The sequence below is a fragment of the Selaginella moellendorffii genome, unplaced genomic scaffold, assembly GCF_000143415.4.
Source record: "Selaginella moellendorffii unplaced genomic scaffold, v1.0 SELMOscaffold_9, whole genome shotgun sequence".
In the NCBI taxonomy this organism is placed as follows: Eukaryota; Viridiplantae; Streptophyta; class Lycopodiopsida; order Selaginellales; family Selaginellaceae; genus Selaginella; species Selaginella moellendorffii.
Genome location: NW_003314270.1, coordinates 1,224,792 through 1,241,323, shown reverse-complemented (window position 1 = coordinate 1,241,323; position 16,532 = coordinate 1,224,792). Strand labels below are relative to the sequence as shown.

Here is a 16,532-nt window from a genome sequence, read left to right as displayed (position 1 = left end):
CCATCTTGTCTGTTTAGCTAATCTGATCTCTCTCTAGCTTAAGCTTAACTAATCTTTGTGGGCAGCACTGCCGCTGCTGCTCCAGTTCGTCACAGTTTGCCGCCGGTCGCTGGCACTGATGCTGAGAGCACCACTGCTGCGTTCTAGCTCTGCCCTATTCTGTGCTAAAAGCTCAATCGTAGCACTACCACTGTGGCATCTCAGTACGCCCACAGTGAGGAGGTGTGTTGTGTCTGTTCGTTTTTGGATAAACTAAAACAATCCAGGGAGAGACAAGCGGGGACAAGCGAAGAGAGGATTATGATGCTGCTGCTGCTTGCTGGGCGATCTGATCTGGGACGAGAGAGATCTTATCTTACACAGGCCAATTTACGCAGAAGCTAGTGTTTTTTGGTATGAAAATCGAATATCAATGCTAAAATGGCTGGCGTCCTTCTTTTCTGGGGGGAGCTTTGTGCTGAAAGAGACTGTGAGAAGGCTTTGTGCTTGGCTATACTTACCAGGACTCTAAAAGTAGTTGGACTAGGTAGAAAGAAAGGAATTTCTTTTTTTTCTTCTGTTTTTTTTAATGTACCACATAAAGGAGGAGAAAAATGCAGTGAACCTGCTTTTGCAATGGTTATGGTGGATCCATTTCCAGACGAAGACGACGAAGCGAGCATTGAATGGAAGCGAGTGTGGTGAAGGAAGAAGTAGCTAGCTAGGACCAAAATTGATAGATCGCTGTGGGGAAGGAGAGGGTCTCGCGAGCGAAGAAGTTAAGACCTTTTCCGCGAGCTCGTTTCGTTCTCTCGGAGGTTGGAAGAGATCTCTCGGTGGCGCTGGGAGGAAGAAGAGACGGAGCAGTAGCAGCAGCAGCAGCGGCGGCGGCAGTGGACGGAGTCGAAGATTTGTAGCAGCGGTCGAGTGTTGTCAGCCCGATGATCGGGATCCTGTGCTCGTTGTTTCTTTGCTCGCGACGTTTTACTCCACCGGTGGGTGTCGATTCACTTCATTCTTTGGCTTTCCCCTCTCTCTCTCCCTCTTTTTCTTCGCTTTTTGTGATCTCGGGAGGAAACAAAAAGGAGAGAGCGAGCTAAAGGACGGATTAGAGGGGATAGATCCAAGGAAAAGCTCTTCTCTTCCTCGTAAGTTAGCTTGTTCCTTTCTTTCTCGTTTTTGGCTGGTAAGATTTCGCTGTTGGGTGAGGACCGATTGCTCTGGGCAGCAGCCAGACAGGGGAATTACGAGCTCGCGGACAATGGGTTGCAGCTGGATTGATTGCTACGATGCTGCTGCTCCGACCCACAAGCCGGATTTAATGCTGGGCGAGTGAAAAGAGAAGAGGAAAGAACAAAGAGGAAAGGAAAGATCTAGGCATAGCCTAGTCCACTGTGGAGCGTGTTTGCTCCACAGGATTGATCCAGGGCTGGGATGGAGGAGCGAGTCCATCACATCCACCGCTCGTAATGTGCCAGGGAACAAAAGAGGGGAGGAGGAAGAAAATGCCGCTAGGCTCTCGTCCTCTTGTTCTTGGGGGATGATCGTAAGCTCTAGAGACAGCGCTCTGGGAAGCTAGCTCGATCACTCTCGGAGGATATAGCATCGATCGATATGGCTTACGCGGGCAGTAAGCGTAGCAAGGATGACTACTCCCCGGCCGACGAGCAGCAGCAGCTCCTCGACAAGCCGTCCAAAATGGCCAGGGCTTCGTGGGATCACGCGATGGACAGCGGCGTTCTTAGCAACGGGGCAGTCGTCACCACGTCCAGCGGCGCCACCACTGCCTCCACCACTCCCTCCGCCGCCTACGCCGCGAACCTGGAGCACTGGATGAGGATTCAGGGCGGCGCGTCGAGCGGCAATCTGGTAGTCGCGAACTCCAGCGGTCCGACCAACACTGGCTTTGGCTCTGCTGGTGGTGGAGCTAGCGGCGGGGGCGGGGGTGGCGGCGCTGGCGGCGCTGGCGGCGCTGGCAATCAACTCAACTTCCAGCAGAGAGTGATGGCTGCCGCGGCATTACAAGAGATTCGCAGCATTCACAGCGTTGGCAATGGTGGCGGTGGTGGCGGAGTAGTGTCCAATTCGGCAGCGCTGGGCGGAGGTAGCGGCGGTGGCGGTGGCGGTGGCGGTTTCAAGTATCCCGCTTCTCATGTTCTTGACGCTTCGTCCTCCACGACGAACAACAACAACAACAACAATAGCGGCACCACTAGCAACTTGGATCAACACCATCACCAGCACCACCTTGGACACCATCACCACCACCACCACCTCCCGCTACCGCCGCTTCCCCAGTCTCCAATGCGTCCCACCATGCGGGAGCTCGACATGTATAGCCCGATGCTCCAAAATCTCCCGGTGGTTCCTCTCGTCCATCAGCAACAGCAGCCATCGTCCTCCAAAGTTATGCAGATCAACAGTAACGCTAACAGTGGTGGCGGCGATTTGATCAACTCTCACATCCTCCAGCAGCAGCAGCAGCAGCAGCCTCCAGCCATGAATCACTCCGGTATTTTGCAGCAAGCGCCTGTTCTTCCGCAAGCTCCTCCGGTGATCCACCACCAACAAAACCAGATGATCCAGCAGCAGCAGCAGCAGTCAGTTCTTCCCCCGGCTCCGGGATTGCTGGGACGAGATCCTTGCTCGTGGTTCTCGACGATCAACAAGGACGCCACCAACAACATGGTTCCGCCGCTGCCACCTTTGATACCCTCGGACGTGATGTCGTCCTTCTCTGCCATCCCGCCGCTACCGCCCAGCTTGAGCTCGTTCGGTAACACGGATTTCCTCGACCACCATCAGCTCCAAGTCCTTCCGAGCATCCCACTCCAGCAGCAGCAAAGCTCGTCGTCGTATCGAGGGGACTTGATCACTCCATCACCGGAGATGATCTTCAACGCCAACGGCAGCTGTAACAACGCAGTCAGCGGCTTGACAAGCAATGGCAATGGATTCTCGCCCATGGTTTCGTCCTCCCAGATTGGTGGCAACTTGCAACAGCAGCAGCAGCTGCAAAGAAACTCTGGAAACGGGAACAAGATGATGCAATCAAACACGGGAAACGCGGCGTCGTCGAGGCAGATCCACCACCATCTCGCAAACGGCGGGAGCTCCTACTGCTCCTCGGAGATGGCCGCGAGCTCCGTGACGAGCGTCCACAACCACGCGGCGGCGGCGTCCTCGTCCAACACCACCATGCAAAACGGAAGCCCCGAGGACAACACCACCACTCTGGCCCAGAGGAGCAATCACCACCATCACCACCAACATAACATCAACGCTTCTAACAAGCAGCCACCAACGAGAACGTATACAAAGGTAAGTGTGACCGAGAATTCACTGTTCTTGAGTGATCGATGCATTGGGTCGCGATGATCTTTCAGGTATACAAGCTCGGATCTATTGGGAGAGCTGTGGACGTGACGAGATTCAGCAACTACACGGAGCTGCGGTGGGAGCTGGCTCGGATGTTTAACTTGGACGGTCAGCTGGATCAGAAGTCAGGGTGGCAGCTCGTGTTCATCGATCACGAAGGGGACATCTTGCTGGTCGGAGACGATCCATGGGAGTAAGTTTCGAAGAACTTGTTTGGTTTCTTTCCTTGTTTCCCGAGTTCGTGATCAGTTGGCTCTTTTCTTCGTGGATTTGACTCGTTTGATTCTGTGGTTCTAGGGAATTCGTGAGCTCTGTTCGAGGCATCCGGATCCTGTCGCCGTCGGAGGTGGCGTTCTACACCAACAATGAGACGGACAGGCCCGCGGGAGCCAATAACAACAACAACAATAGCAATGGCAACAACAACAATAACAACACCACCAACAACAACAACAGTAACACGAATCTAGCCTCCGCAGGAGGGATTTGATCACGGTGACAGGCAAAAAAAAAACGGAAAAAATCGAAGAAGAAACGAAGAAAATCGAGCGCTAGCTATCACAGGTTTTTTTCACTCTGTGCCTTGTGTTTTTTTAGTGTATCCTCAAAGAGATTTCGCGCCTAAATTCGAAATTCGCGTGAAAGCCCTAAGGGCTTGGAGATGTGTCCTTATCGCCGTAGGAGACAGCAAGGTACGCACACTTTTCTTCCGGTCTCGAGATGGACAAGGAAGAAGTTTTTTTGTAATGCCGCGCTGGCATTTGGAAGCTCTGATCCGGATCGAATGATTTCTCGAAGGGTATTTTAATATCTCTTTGCGTTGCAGACCAGCTGATCACTTGTGGCGCTACCATTCGATTGACCAGATCATGGGTGTGGTGATTGCGCAGGTTTGCATTGTGATGCTGGCGGCCTCGGTGCTTGGATTCATATCCTACTGTAAGAAGCGACCCTCGTCCAGCACCATGGAAGATTACTTTTTGATTGCTCCGGAGCTCCAGAAGCTTGAGGTGTGTGATAGAGTTTGATTCTAGGCTCTAGCTTCGCGTGTTCACTCGTTCATTGTGGGTGGAATTCTTGGTGTGCAGATAGAAAAGGCATCTAAAAGGTTTGGTGCGGGGTTTATCATGAATAGTAGCCGGATTCGAAGCTTTTCGGCTGGATTGAAGGTATGCGCAGAAGCTGTTTCTTGTGTCTCCTTTTTATGACGATGGCTTTTTTTTTGTAGGATGATTCTAAAAAGCCGGAAAGGTAAGCTTGCTTTCCAGTTAGTTTTTGTTTTCCCGGAACTGGATTTACTCTGCGTTGCTTCCGCAGATATTTCTTGCTTCGTCAACGATTCATGGATGTGTTTTTCCTGGACTCCAACGGATTGGTTGTATGTTTGTTGCCCTCTTTTGGCATTGACTTTTCTTTTTCTTCGCTAATGAAGGCCGGGGAGACTTTCGATCAGCTCAACTGGCTAGAACACGTCCTTGCAAGTAGCTCGGCTAGCTGGTAAGGCTCACTTTTAGTTCTCCAGGCAGGCCTTCACTTTTTTATTTTTGATTTTGCTTTTTCTTGCAGGCGTGTGATTGTTGGTCATCACGATTTGGAGGAAAACAGCAATGCGTCGTTGAAAAACATGCTTCTTCCGCTTTTTCTGCGGCATGATGTGGTAAGCAGTGTAGTCGACGAATAATTCAGAGGAAGGTATCATTTTGGAAGAGCAGAATGTTTATGTCCATGACGGCGAGGACTTCTCTTGCCGAAACACCATGGATCGTAGGATGATGTTTATCGGCATTGGTTCCCAGAATTCGACTCAGGAATCCAGGTATTTCAATTTCCGCTGGCTACTCATACCGATCAAAATCTGTGATTGTAGAAAGAATCAAGCAGACTTCATACTCACTCGCGTGACAGCTCTGGAAATGGTATGCAGTCTTTTTTTCTCTTCGTAAGTTCAAAGCTCACGAGAGCGTTTATTGCTAAAGGAATTTATCTTGATGAACGCAAATGCTCAAACGGTCTCTAGAGCCCTCGCTGCCCAAAGAGGGAGAGCTACAATCTAGAATGCCAAAGACAAAACTATTCTTTTTCGCGGTTCGATGAAGGCATATTCGCTTGCGTCGCCGCAAGGCCACAATCTAATCGAGCGGTGTGCAGAGTAATCGCGTGGCACCATCACAAGCCATAAGACTAAGCAGACGTAAATCCCGGTGTTATAAATGGCGTCTACTGTCGAGTTCGAGGTTTTCTGGCGATGGCGGCTAGCTCCAGCAGCGAAGACGTCGACGAAGTACCCAGTAGCGTAAGTGATTTCAATTGAATAGCACTCGTCTTCTAGAACTAGAACGCCGAAGTTTAGATCTCTGGCGTGGATTTCTCATTTGGGCTTCTTGAATTTCGATCGTTTAGGATGATAAGGGTGAAATTGCGGAGTATGTGCACAAAGGAAACGATCTTTACAGGCGGGGAAAGTACAATGAGGTGCAATTTTTGTTCTTCATTTCTTTGGTGCTTAGAATGTTCTTTCTCTCGTTCGCAGGCAATATGCGCTTACTCCAAGGTCTACCAAAAAGGTGTGCCGCACTCTGGGATACTTCTCTCGAATCGGTGTGCTGCTTATTGTAAGTAAGTGGATTCCTGCATTTTCTTCCTTTTTTTTTTTGTTCTCTACATGCGTTTGGCTGATATGCTCTCAGGTTTAACGAGTATCTGAGAAGAGTTCCTGCTTCTGTCTCTGAAGAGAATGCACTGTATGGGAGAGATCCCATGGAGCTTGCTCAAGTAAGACTCTGTTGCTATTGTGATCTTTGCTTTGACGACGTTTGTGGACTAAAGCTGGCACTAAAAGACGCGGAAAAACTTATGAAACTCTCCCGCGACTGGCCAAAGTCTTATCTACGTAAAGGATCAGCATTGCTTCTGGTACGCCCGTCTTCTATCTCTTGGTAATGGCTGTACTTATTCATGCTTTGCAGTTGGAGCAATATGAAGAAGCAAGAGCAACTTTTCTTTCGGGCCTTAAGCTGGATCCGAAAAAGTGAGAAAGTAAGCTCTATCGGAATCACTTCGACTAACACCATATCTGTAAAACAGTGTGCCTCTGTTGATGGCTCTGAGCCGATTGGTCTGCGAGGAAGGCACTGGCACGAGTGCTGAATCTGGTGCTCCAAAAAGATTGAAGCTGCAACGGTGCGACGATTTTGACTGTACTTTGTGTCTGAAACTACTCTACAACCCTGTCACTACCCCTTGCGGCCATTCATTTTGTCGGGCTTGCCTGCTACAAGCACTGGACCATGGTAAGTAAAGCTGACTTGTAAGATCTTCATGCCTTTGTGACACTTTTCTTTTTTCTTTCCATGAAGGCAACAAGTGTCCTATGTGTCGTACCGTTCTCTTCGTGAATCCTAAAACGTACCCAGTTAGTGTCACCTTGAACAATGTCATTCAGCGGAATTTTGCCGAGGAGTACCAAGACCGAAAAGCTGAAGTCGATGGCATGACTCTTGCTGGTAACGAGATCTTGCCATTGTTCGTGATGGACTTCGTTGTTCCTTTTGAAAAGATGTGCCTCAACATTTTCGAACCGCGGTACAGATTGATGGTAGTTCCACTTATGATTCGCGGTGGCTTTTCCTGTCACTGATGCTTTTAACTGTCAGGTACGAAGAATTATGGAAGGAAATCACCGAATGGGAATGGTAAGAGCTAGTTTTTTCTCTTCTTATACTTGACTTGAGTGTCACTGTTGTACAGGTGGGAGTAGATCCACAAACCGGAACTATAGCAGATGTTTGTTGCGAGGTCGAAATATGCGAGTTAGTATCTATAGTTTCTTACGCAGTTCTAAATATCAAACAAATGTAGGTGTGACCCGCTGCCAGATGGAAGATTTCTCCTACAGGTGATATCATCATGGTTCTATCTTTTCAAGCGTGCAGTTTTGTCACAGGTGGAAGGAAGGCGTCGATGCCATATAACTAAAAGCTGGGAACAAGACGGGCAAGTACTTTCTTCCATTGCTAGAATGAAGCTGGTTCTTTTTTTTTGTAAATTTTTGCAGTTACCGAGTGGGCCAAGTCCAAAGCTTTCAAGACAAACTGCCTCCAAATGGCTCCGAAGAAAACGAAGAGGTGAGCTCGACTTTTGTTTAACCTTTCTCTTACTTTCCGGTATTTTACTTGGTTTCAGCTCGTTGAAATGGCAAAAACCGCTCGAGAGATGGCGACTTCTTTGATTTCTCACATCCAAACGGCAGGTACTGGGTTGATTTCCTCCAGTTTCGAAATCCAGAGAACACATTCTAATCTTTTCCTTGTAGATCATCACTCTCGAGTCACAGAGCTACTGCTACGTGCGGAAGGGATGCCTGATATATCGGACGTAGAACGCTTCAGTTTTTGGGTTCGTGTGTCGTGCTCTACGGCACCACGAAAGGAAACTTATTTTTCTCTTTTCTTGTCAGGTAACCAATCTTGTGAGCATCAGATCGTCCGAGAAACTGGAGCTATTGCGTCTCACCAACACACAGACTGTAAAAGATCTCTTCTCTTTGATGCTCTTGGTTTTGAAACAGCGTTTTCTGTGACAGCGCCTTGCTCGTGGCATTTCGCGACTGCGAGCAATAGGAAACCAAGGAGGGTGTCGTGTCCAGTAGAAGTTCAAAGGAAAAATCACAAAAAAAGTTACCTCTATAAAGATCCAAACGTTAGGTTCCTGGATTTTGCATGGATCTATTATGGAGCCGTGCTGTGTTGCGGAGCGATATCTTGCCGGTAAGCTAGAAGAAGCTCTAGCCGATCTAGCGCAGTACCAAATGGTACTCTTCGCAATAAGCAGCACTAGCGATGCCTGGAGCTTGCTAGTTTATCGCCAAGGGAGTTTTTTCCACTTCGACAGCTCGTTAAGAAGCACCACCCGGTTGGATTGGATCTCCATCGGCCGAACCCCATGGAGACTCGAGTTCTCACAACCTGGACCAGATCGCTTGCCGGAGCTGCAAGCGCTAGAACGTACGCTCGTTGCTGATTTGCGAGGAACTCGATAGCAATAGCATGGCTGTGGAAGCTATTGCCGAGACGAGGCGAGGGATCGTGGATCTAGAGAGACGCTAGTACTATGGGCACTTTGAAAGTTGGCATGGATTTCCTCTTCTTCGAGGGTGGCAAATCGGGACAGGAGAAGCTTATCCTTGTAAGACATTACGAGATCATTTGTTATCCAAGCTGTGCACCAAGTTCCTCATGCTCATGAACTTTGTGGTACTCCCGAATGCGTCGTCCGGGAGTCCGGGACAATCGACCTTCTTCAGCTGGATACATGCTTGTCCAGAGAACATTATGTCATCGGTTTGAGGCAGCTCTTCTATGTTCATCAAGGACTGGTCATAGTGAAATATATAATCAGGAGAAAACGTTTAATAACAAACTAGACATGAAACTACAAAGGGACCTGAAGAAGATGGGGACGAGTTTGCGCTTCGCTTTTGCTAAGGTTATGTTCTCCAAATTAAAGGAAACTTTACGCATTTAGAGGCAAAAGTTAGGGTGGGGTTTCCATGGATGAACGATCATCAAATTCTTCTGTCAGAGCCACAGCAAGGAGCTCTTTCTGTTAATGTCGGCTAAGCCCGGGAGGTATTTAACGAAGTACCAACTCATACTTTGCCCAGTAAGCAGCTCCACTTGTTGGAGCTTGCTGATTTATCGCCATGGGAGCTGTTTCCACTTGGAGAGTTCATCTACCAGCCACAACAGTCCAACTGCGCGCCTCTTGGCTGGCTGGACATCAACCATACGCCGCGCCAGCAATGCCAGCGACGCCGGCTACTCGAGTTTTTCGTATCCCTTAGAAATCAGGATTCGGGCGTCTACGTTATGGCGCTCGCGGAGGCTCTTGCTAAAGCTCCGGCAAGCGATCCGGTCGAGGTTAAGCATGGATGTGGGAGCTGTTGCTCAGACGAGGCACTCCTTGGCCGCGCGGAAAGATGCAAGAACGATGGAAGCTCTGAAAGCCGTCATGGATCTCCTCGAGGAGAGCAAACTGGGACAGGAGCAGCTTATGCTTGTGGACAGACAAGTCATAGGAGTACGAGATCATTTGTCCAAGCTGCTCACCAAGTTCCGCGAGAGTTACGAGGTATTCGACTCTCCCCTGTTCTTTTTGTTCGCTTGTGATTGCTTGTTTCTCTTTTTCATCTGTCCACAGCGCCACAAGTGGAGCTCTTCCTTGCTGTGCTGGAGGCATTTGTACTCTTGGACCAGGAAGAGTACGAGGATACGAGGATCTGCTGTGACAACCTCATTTGTTCCTGGAAAAGAGATGCCTCCGGGACAATCGACCTCCTGAAGCTGGATCCCTTGAGCCTTCGACTTTATGACTGCACTTTTGAAGCTGTGCTGAAGTGCCGTGTAACAGCCCTTGGAAATCAAATCAGAGATTATATAGACTCATTTTGCATGCACGCAGGGTTTTCGATCATATGTTTCATCACATAGGAAGAGTCCATGTCGTCAACGTAAAGGATCGTTCCATGGAGATTTCCTGCATCATCCTTCGCCTTCAAGACGATGACGCATCGTCCTTCGGACTTCTGGAGCATGCTAAGCTCTTTTTTCCAGTGTACAACAAACCGGGCGCTCTTAAGGGTGAGCTTGCTAAGGAAGCTCTAGCAGTTCCAGCTGCAATCTCAGTGTGGAGGGATGAGTTTCCAAAAGTTTCGGCATCGAAAGTGCACGGGAAAAAGGCGGCAGTGGTCGAGGCCAGGCAGCATGAGGAACTTCAGTGGGGCTTGGGTGTTGACTAAAGAATATTTTGTGATGCTGTTGAATTTTTAATTGTCGAATTTACTAGGAGTGTTCTTTCATCATTATAAATGTATAATATTATAGTATTTTTATATTATATATAATAATTAGTAACACTATAAAGCAGAAAGTACAATGGAAGTTCGAGAGTGGTTCTCTATAATGTGCTTACGACAGCTCCAGTCCAGAAGAGGTGCTGGCGAAGAAATGCATGAAGCCACGAGGAAGAACCAGGTGATAGAAAGGCAGGAGGTCGACATTGCCGCGAGATGCGAGCTTAATCCATTGGTCTCATTTCCTGTTTCTGTTGTTTCAGCTCCTTGGGTAAATGAAGCCCCCAGCTGGTATTTGGCGCATGACACACAGCCGACTGCCTTGTGCTGTGATGCAGCTCCATATGATTCTTCAACGAAGCTCCTCTACAACTTTGTTCAACTCGAAACAGCAGTTTTGGTGATGTCGTGGTCGGCGGCGCAGTCCTGTCGCCATCCTTTCGGAAGATGTCAAATGACGAGAAGGAGAAGCTTTCACTTGCTAGCGGATCCAGCCACACAGGTCTCGAAGTGAAGAGGCACTGAAGAGGTTGTATGTCTTTGCACGCTCTTTGTTTGGGATGCTCTAAGATGTTTGTCTCTCGTTTTTCAATAGCCTAGTACCCGGATAAACCAGCCAAACGTCCAGCGCCAGAATCAGGAGTTTGCGCTTCTGGCACAGAGCTTACGAAACATTGTGGGTGAGCGCACGGTCGAGTCGTTTGTGTGTTCAAGCAGCTGAATATCTGGATACTATTCTTCGAAACTCCTTTAGAAGTTCATCCAGTTTGAACGGCAAGGGTTGGCGGCAAAGGCGAATGATAAGTTTTTCCTTCTCGTTGCTTGGCATTTTCCCAAAGGGCTTCGACAAGATTACTAGAAGTAATAAATAAACCATCAATTTCTTGATAAGTTTTCTTTTGAGTACATATACTTTTCCTTACAGCGGGGGTGAGATATATTTATTCCGGGAGTACAAATTGGTGCTTGCCAAAATTTTGGGACAGAAGGACCCTCTAAATAAAAACGCATATAAAAAATGCCAGATCAGGTTGTCACGGATCACCATCTCGGCCATCAATAGCAAACACACGCAAGTAACTCCTCCGGAGCGCAGCGAGAGACGCGCTTCGCATTTAGATCTGAACACGGGCGTCCATCTCCACCATGCGCGCTAGCTCGATCAGTCGATTTCGCCAATGAATTGGACTTGGCTGGGAGCAGCAGACAGAGAGCCTCTACGAACGGTTTCCAGGGACAAACGGCAGTCCTTTGCTGATTGATTTGTGGCCAAACCCAACAACAAAAAAAAACGCTGGCTACAAAGCGTAGATTGCTGGTCGATCGGAGATCTAGAAAATGCTTTTAAAAGGTACTAAAGTTTTTTCTTTTTCTCCTTTTTCCACAAAATTGATTGAGCGTGTGCGTGCAGCCGTGTGGGGCATTGAATGTGGGCGCAGATTTGCAATCTAGCCGCTGGATCCAATGCCTTTGATTATCGGATCGAGGCGTTATATATGCTCTCGTCCGTCCGATAAAACCGAGCAGAGATAAAAATTGAGAATGTAGAAAAGAAAGACTGTCGAGTCATCATAAATTCCTTAACAAACGTGGACCTTGGCGACCACGTCACCCGGACGGGGCCACGCAAAGTCAACGCCCAACACGTGTCCGTAGCGCGAATATTCGCTGGGGCCGTGACACGTGCGGGGATATTCTCGCCGCGGCGGCGCGGCACGGTATATTCCGGCGGCGGCGGCGGCGGGGGTGGAGAGGAGCGGGAATGCGGGAGAAAGACGTGTTGGAGAAGAAAAGAGGAAACGAGATGGAGGAGCTTCGCGATTTTAGGGCTCGTCACAGGGAAATTTAGGGCGCCAGGAGGCGCAGATCAAGGCGCTTGTCTCTCTGTTCTCTTCTCTCCCTTCTCTCTCCGATCGAGCGCGAGCTCCAGCGATGTCGTGATTCGATGCGCATTTTGTGAGTAGCTTTCCCTCTTTTTTCTTGCTGTGATGAATCATTCCATCGATCTCTGCCGGTCTTGGCTTGTCCTGCGCTGTAGCTTGATTCCTGTTGCCGGTCTCATCGTTTAGGCGCGGGCGGCCGGTCTGCATTTTCTGCGTGTTTTTCCCCTTGTCTCATTCGTGGATTCGATGTGAACGCGTCATGGCTTCGTGGATGTGAGATTTTTGGCAGGGTTCTTCGTTCTCGGAGCTAAATTTTTCCTCTCGTGATCGCAGCGGCGCCTGAGAGGGAGGCGTGATGCCTTCCTGGTGGGGCGGCAAGTCCTCCAAGGAGCCCAAGGAGGCGGCGGCCAAGAAGCAGCAGCAGCACAAGAGCAAAGATGGCATGCGCTTGCAGATTGGGAGCTGGAAGACGAGGCTCTCCTCCTGGACGGACGACGAGAGGAAGAACAGCTTCTCGCCGGGTTACCGCTCCAGCTCGGATAATTCCAGCAGCTCCAGGCCGGTGTCGCCGTGCACGCCCTCGGACTCGGCAAGGCAGCCATGGCCTCTGCCGTGCTCGCCCTTCTCTCCCCAAGGCGCGGAGGTGCGAAGGAACCAGTCCCTGCCGCTTCCTCCTCCCCAGGAGCAAAAGCCCAGAGCGGGGATTTTCGCCGAGGCAGTGGCCGCGACCTCGGCCTCTTCCAGCATCAGCTCAAGCAACAGCGATACGTGTGACACCAACCAGTAAGTTTCACTTGTTCTCTCTTTCTCCGTGAATGATCTCGTGGTTTTGGTTGTCTTCTTTCAGATCAAAGGCCTCTCCTTGGAAGGAATGTAGGTCCTCGGGAAACGGATCGACGCCTTCCAATCCGGTTCCAGTGAAAGCTACGTCAAACAACGCGCACTCCCCGTGCTTGAGCCCGTGCCGCAGTCCGAGAGCAATTCTCGACGCCGGTGACGCCTTCTATCCGTATAGTAACAGCGCTGCCGCTGTTGCTCCTGGGAACAGCCCGCCGGCCTTCACTGCTACAGCCGGGTCGAGGAATCCACGCACCCAAAGTGGAAGTGGTGGAAGTGGTTTTGGTGGTGGTGGTAGTGGTGGTCAGCTTTCTCCCCGCCACACGCCGCACCCGTTGCCAGCACCACCACCACCACCTTGCGGAAGTGGATTTCCATTGTCGCCGACGCTTTCACCGTCTAACAGGGGGGCGACGACAACCTGCTGGCAGAAAGGGAAGCTCATCGGTAATGGAACTTTTGGATATGTGTATGTTGGGTTTGACAGGTACCGCACACCACTCCGGCCCCCCTCGCTTTTTTATTCTCCTCGTTTGCTCCAGCGACAGATCTAACACGATTCTCTTGCCATGTGCAGCAACAACATCGGCCGGATGTGTGCGATGAAGGAGGTTCGCATTATTGGTGACAATGATCAGTCTAAAGAGAGTGCTAAACAGCTCGGACAGGTACTTGCTATTCTATCTTCAAAGTTCTCGTTGTTCCATTTTTTAATTTTTTTTCCCCGTTCATTGGTGTCGATCACTTTTAACTTGCGTTGCGTGTCCGCCATGCTTCAGGAAATTACTCTCCTCAGTCGCTTAAGGCACCAGAACATTGTACAGTACTATGGATCAGAAGCAGTAAGCACTAGCGTGATCCTCATTGTTGTGCTGCTCATTACGTTTTGCTTGGTGTTCTTTGTAGGTGGAGGACAACCTTTACATCTATCTCGAGTACGTGTCGGGTGGCTCCATTCATAAGCTGCTTCAAGACTATGGACCATTCAAGGAGTCGGTTATCAGGCGCTACACGAGACAAATACTTTCGGGTTTATCCTTTTTGCACAGCGTGGAGACTGTTCACAGGTACTTTTTCGAGTGGCGTTTTCTATGTCGTGCCAGCGTTATTCTTTTATAGAGACATCAAGGGCGCAAACATCCTTGTCGATACCAATGGCGTGGTGAAGCTTGGGGACTTTGGCATGGCCAAGCACGTACGTTTTGTGTGTAGTCTGATCTTTTTCTGGCACTCACCCCGGGACTGCTTTCAGATAACTGCTCAGTCATTCCCACTTTCTTGCAAAGGAAGCCCGTACTGGATGGCTCCAGAGGTTTGTGGATGTCACGTAAAGTGCCTGTCCATAAAAGCGGGTTTTGTCTGGATTGACAGATTCTAAAATCAACTCATGGTTATGATCTCTCTGTGGACATTTGGAGCCTCGGTTGCACCGTGATCGAAATGGCAACTGGAAAGCCTCCGTGGAGCGAATTTGAAGGGGTGAGTGACATAACGAAGTTTCAGTCACTAAGTTTCTAATGTTTGAATGCTCAGGTCGCTGTTATGTTCAAGATTGGCAACAGCAAAGAAACTCCTCCAATTCCTCCGCATCTGTCCGAAGAGTGCCAACACTTTCTGAGGTTGTGTTTGCAAAGGAACCCGGCGGACAGACCAACAGCGACAGAGCTCATGGAGCATCCATTTGTGATGGACATACCGGACACCAACTCAGACTTCCAGGTACCGCAGCCCTTTTGTTTCTATATCAATTGTGTAGCTAAATCTCGATTTTTCCAATCTCATCAGACTCGAGATGGCTACCAGACGACAAGGTGAGTTTTGCATTCGTTTTTTTGTTGTAGCTAATGGTACTCTTTCATTAGATACGCGTCTACTCCACCTCGGCAAGTACTCTCTCCGATGTTCTCCCCTTCCTCCCAGTTTGGATTCCAGCCGGCCTCCGAGGCCGACGCCACCGCTTTCTTCCTCCAGACTCCATCCGATTTTGGGAGGCGATTGAAAAGCATGGAGGATCCTCACCAGCAGCAGCAGCAGCAGCAGCAGCATCGCCACCACCATCATCATCCCGCAGCAAAGATGCGTAACGGCGGCCACGGATTGTCAACGTCCGAGATCGAGGTTCGCAGCGTCATCTCTGACATTCATCATCACCAGAGGCTCGTCAGCTGCCTGGATCTCAAATGCTGAAGTTACGTTTTTTCCTTTATTCTCATCATTTACCTTCCTCCTCTTCTTCGCAACGCTCCTTTGATGCGAGGAAACGATTCTACTACGACGAGTGCTCCTCTTTTTGTATATATGACAGCACCGGCTCACAATTTTGCCTCTTTTACTTTACCTCCGTTGTAAAGTTTTTTAAATTAACGGATATTCTTGCTCTGCTTTTTAGGGCTCTTGAGCAGCCACAGGGGATATGGTGGCCATAGCCGCGCTCCACACAATTCCATGGCATTCCTCGCAATCTCTGGCGAATGGTCGCGGGAGGAGGACGATCTGGGCATCGGCAGCGCCGGATTCTGCTCAGAAACCTGGTACCTTAGCTATTCAGGAGGAAGAAGTTGTAGAAAACGTAGAGAAAGAGGAAGATTATACTGGATCCGGGTGTAAGACTTGCGGGCGATCGGAGGTGATGTGGGGCTGCAATGGGCTGGGGCGAATCCAGGGCGGCATTGCAGCGGTGCCAGGATTTGGGTGGTGGCCAATCAAGGCATTCCGGCCATGCCCGGCGTTCGTAGAGTCTGGGGGGCGGTACAAGAGGCAGGGCCAGAGGCTGGACGAGTTTGCCTATGGCAGGCGATTTAGCAAGAGCGAGAAGGAAGCAAGCCGTCCCACATCTGATACTCCTCGCAAGAAGACCACGAAGAAGCACAATTAGTATGAAGTTCTTCCGCATTCCAAGCACGGGCTGTATTGTTAGTAAAATAATATATAAAAGTGAAAAAATAATTTTTTTTAATTCATATATAAAATTTAAAGACAGTCAATCATAATTCATTATACACTGTTTTAAATTTTATATACATAACGTTTTTTAATGTTATAGTTAAAATTTAAATGTTTTTTAATACTTAATCTTTTGCATCTTGACACTTGATTGTGAAATTTTGATGAGTTACACTACTACTCACACTAATATTTATAAAATAAGTTTTTAGTTTATATTAAAACTAAAAACTAAAAATATATTATAATTATTTAACATGTACTTTTTATAAGGTACATTGAAATTTAACAGTGGGGTATGATAACAACTGAGATAAAATTTGTTATCCACTACAAAATACTAAAAAAGTTATGTCTTTTAGAAAATAAAATAATATTTACAAAATAAATGGAGTTTTTATTTTGAAAATAAATCTATGTTAACCATCTGGATTGAAATTTTTAATATGGTTCAAATTTTATTTTTGGTTTTAATATAATTTTAATTTGCATGTTTCATGCCAACACAATACAATATATATGTTTTTCTAATGTAGTTGGAGAAATGAAAATGTTGATCATGCCGTCTGACCTTCATAACCTTTGCGAAAAATAATTGTGGAAATGAGTTCAAAACAATTTATTATATTACATTCTCAAAATATGGTATGATATTTAGTTTT

General features: G+C 48.4%; 4 protein-coding genes across 6 annotated transcripts; all 4 read left to right on the top strand.

Moving 5' to 3' along the window:
- Nucleotides 1-551: 551 nt before the first annotated feature.
- LOC112345573 (homeobox protein 5-like) lies at nucleotides 552-4,019 on the top strand. Its single transcript, XM_024672647.1, has 3 exons — nucleotides 552-3,300; nucleotides 3,366-3,550; nucleotides 3,655-4,019. Exons 1-3 carry the CDS (start codon nucleotides 1,594-1,596, stop codon nucleotides 3,845-3,847), a joined length of 2,085 nt encoding a protein of 694 aa, XP_024528415.1. The 5' UTR covers nucleotides 552-1,593; the 3' UTR covers nucleotides 3,848-4,019.
- Nucleotides 4,020-4,172: 153 nt separating this feature from the next.
- On the top strand, nucleotides 4,173-5,065 carry LOC112345575. Its single transcript, XM_024672650.1, has 6 exons — nucleotides 4,173-4,367; nucleotides 4,446-4,526; nucleotides 4,586-4,608; nucleotides 4,675-4,735; nucleotides 4,790-4,854; nucleotides 4,924-5,065. Exons 1-6 carry the CDS (start codon nucleotides 4,227-4,229, stop codon nucleotides 5,036-5,038), a joined length of 486 nt encoding a protein of 161 aa, XP_024528418.1. The 5' UTR covers nucleotides 4,173-4,226; the 3' UTR covers nucleotides 5,039-5,065.
- A 5-nt stretch (nucleotides 5,066-5,070) lies between these two features.
- On the top strand, nucleotides 5,071-8,224 carry LOC112345574 (LON peptidase N-terminal domain and RING finger protein 1-like). Of its 2 annotated transcripts, XM_024672649.1 has the most exons (20): nucleotides 5,071-5,173; nucleotides 5,225-5,273; nucleotides 5,334-5,442; nucleotides 5,506-5,650; nucleotides 5,758-5,829; nucleotides 5,888-5,973; nucleotides 6,045-6,129; nucleotides 6,184-6,270; nucleotides 6,324-6,385; nucleotides 6,442-6,647; nucleotides 6,714-6,952; nucleotides 7,011-7,049; nucleotides 7,105-7,166; nucleotides 7,216-7,252; nucleotides 7,301-7,350; nucleotides 7,412-7,481; nucleotides 7,540-7,606; nucleotides 7,670-7,752; nucleotides 7,814-7,882; nucleotides 7,940-8,224. In XM_024672649.1, exons 4-20 carry the CDS (start codon nucleotides 5,603-5,605, stop codon nucleotides 8,003-8,005), a joined length of 1,428 nt encoding a protein of 475 aa, XP_024528417.1. In that variant the 5' UTR covers nucleotides 5,071-5,173; nucleotides 5,225-5,273; nucleotides 5,334-5,442; nucleotides 5,506-5,602; the 3' UTR covers nucleotides 8,006-8,224. The 2 variants fall into 2 exon arrangements, with proteins under 2 accessions (XP_024528417.1, XP_024528416.1); XM_024672648.1 differs by having other exon boundaries at nucleotides 5,074-5,173; nucleotides 5,334-5,650.
- Nucleotides 8,225-11,970: 3,746 nt separating this feature from the next.
- On the top strand, nucleotides 11,971-15,311 carry LOC9630916 (mitogen-activated protein kinase kinase kinase 3). 2 transcript variants are annotated; one of them, XM_002967841.2, is made up of 12 exons: nucleotides 11,971-12,163; nucleotides 12,424-12,873; nucleotides 12,938-13,414; nucleotides 13,505-13,595; nucleotides 13,707-13,769; nucleotides 13,834-13,994; nucleotides 14,047-14,122; nucleotides 14,180-14,239; nucleotides 14,299-14,406; nucleotides 14,461-14,646; nucleotides 14,713-14,738; nucleotides 14,790-15,311. In XM_002967841.2, the coding sequence occupies exons 2-12, from the start codon at nucleotides 12,446-12,448 to the stop codon at nucleotides 15,112-15,114; spliced, it is 2,001 nt and encodes a 666-aa protein (XP_002967887.2). In that variant the 5' UTR covers nucleotides 11,971-12,163; nucleotides 12,424-12,445; the 3' UTR covers nucleotides 15,115-15,311. The 2 variants fall into 2 exon arrangements, with proteins under 2 accessions (XP_002967887.2, XP_024528649.1); XM_024672881.1 differs by lacking the exon at nucleotides 11,971-12,163 and adding an exon at nucleotides 12,175-12,363.
- Nucleotides 15,312-16,532: the final 1,221 nt, after the last annotated feature.

Excerpts from the sequence above, each read along its gene's own strand:
- LOC112345575 (XM_024672650.1), top strand. The coding sequence starts at position 4,227 with ATGGGTGTGGTGATTGCGCAGGTTTGCATTGTGATGCTGGCGGCCTCG. Across the intron at positions 4,527-4,585 it reads GCTTTTCGGCTGGATTGAAG|GATGATTCTAAAAAGCCGGA; the intron begins GTATGCGCAGAA and ends TTTTTTTTGTAG. Across the intron at positions 4,609-4,674 it reads GATTCTAAAAAGCCGGAAAG|ATATTTCTTGCTTCGTCAAC; the intron begins GTAAGCTTGCTT and ends TTGCTTCCGCAG.
- LOC9630916 (XM_002967841.2), top strand. The coding sequence starts at position 12,446 with ATGCCTTCCTGGTGGGGCGGCAAGTCCTCCAAGGAGCCCAAGGAGGCG. Across the intron at positions 14,240-14,298 it reads CGTACTGGATGGCTCCAGAG|ATTCTAAAATCAACTCATGG; the intron begins GTTTGTGGATGT and ends CTGGATTGACAG. Across the intron at positions 14,407-14,460 it reads CGTGGAGCGAATTTGAAGGG|GTCGCTGTTATGTTCAAGAT; the intron begins GTGAGTGACATA and ends TTGAATGCTCAG.
- LOC112345573 (XM_024672647.1), top strand. The coding sequence starts at position 1,594 with ATGGCTTACGCGGGCAGTAAGCGTAGCAAGGATGACTACTCCCCGGCC. Across the intron at positions 3,301-3,365 it reads CAACGAGAACGTATACAAAG|GTATACAAGCTCGGATCTAT; the intron begins GTAAGTGTGACC and ends ATGATCTTTCAG. Across the intron at positions 3,551-3,654 it reads GTCGGAGACGATCCATGGGA|GGAATTCGTGAGCTCTGTTC; the intron begins GTAAGTTTCGAA and ends CTGTGGTTCTAG.
- LOC112345574 (XM_024672649.1), top strand. The coding sequence starts at position 5,603 with ATGGCGGCTAGCTCCAGCAGCGAAGACGTCGACGAAGTACCCAGTAGC. Across the intron at positions 6,386-6,441 it reads CTTAAGCTGGATCCGAAAAA|TGTGCCTCTGTTGATGGCTC; the intron begins GTGAGAAAGTAA and ends TCTGTAAAACAG. Across the intron at positions 6,953-7,010 it reads AACCGCGGTACAGATTGATG|GTACGAAGAATTATGGAAGG; the intron begins GTAGTTCCACTT and ends TTTAACTGTCAG.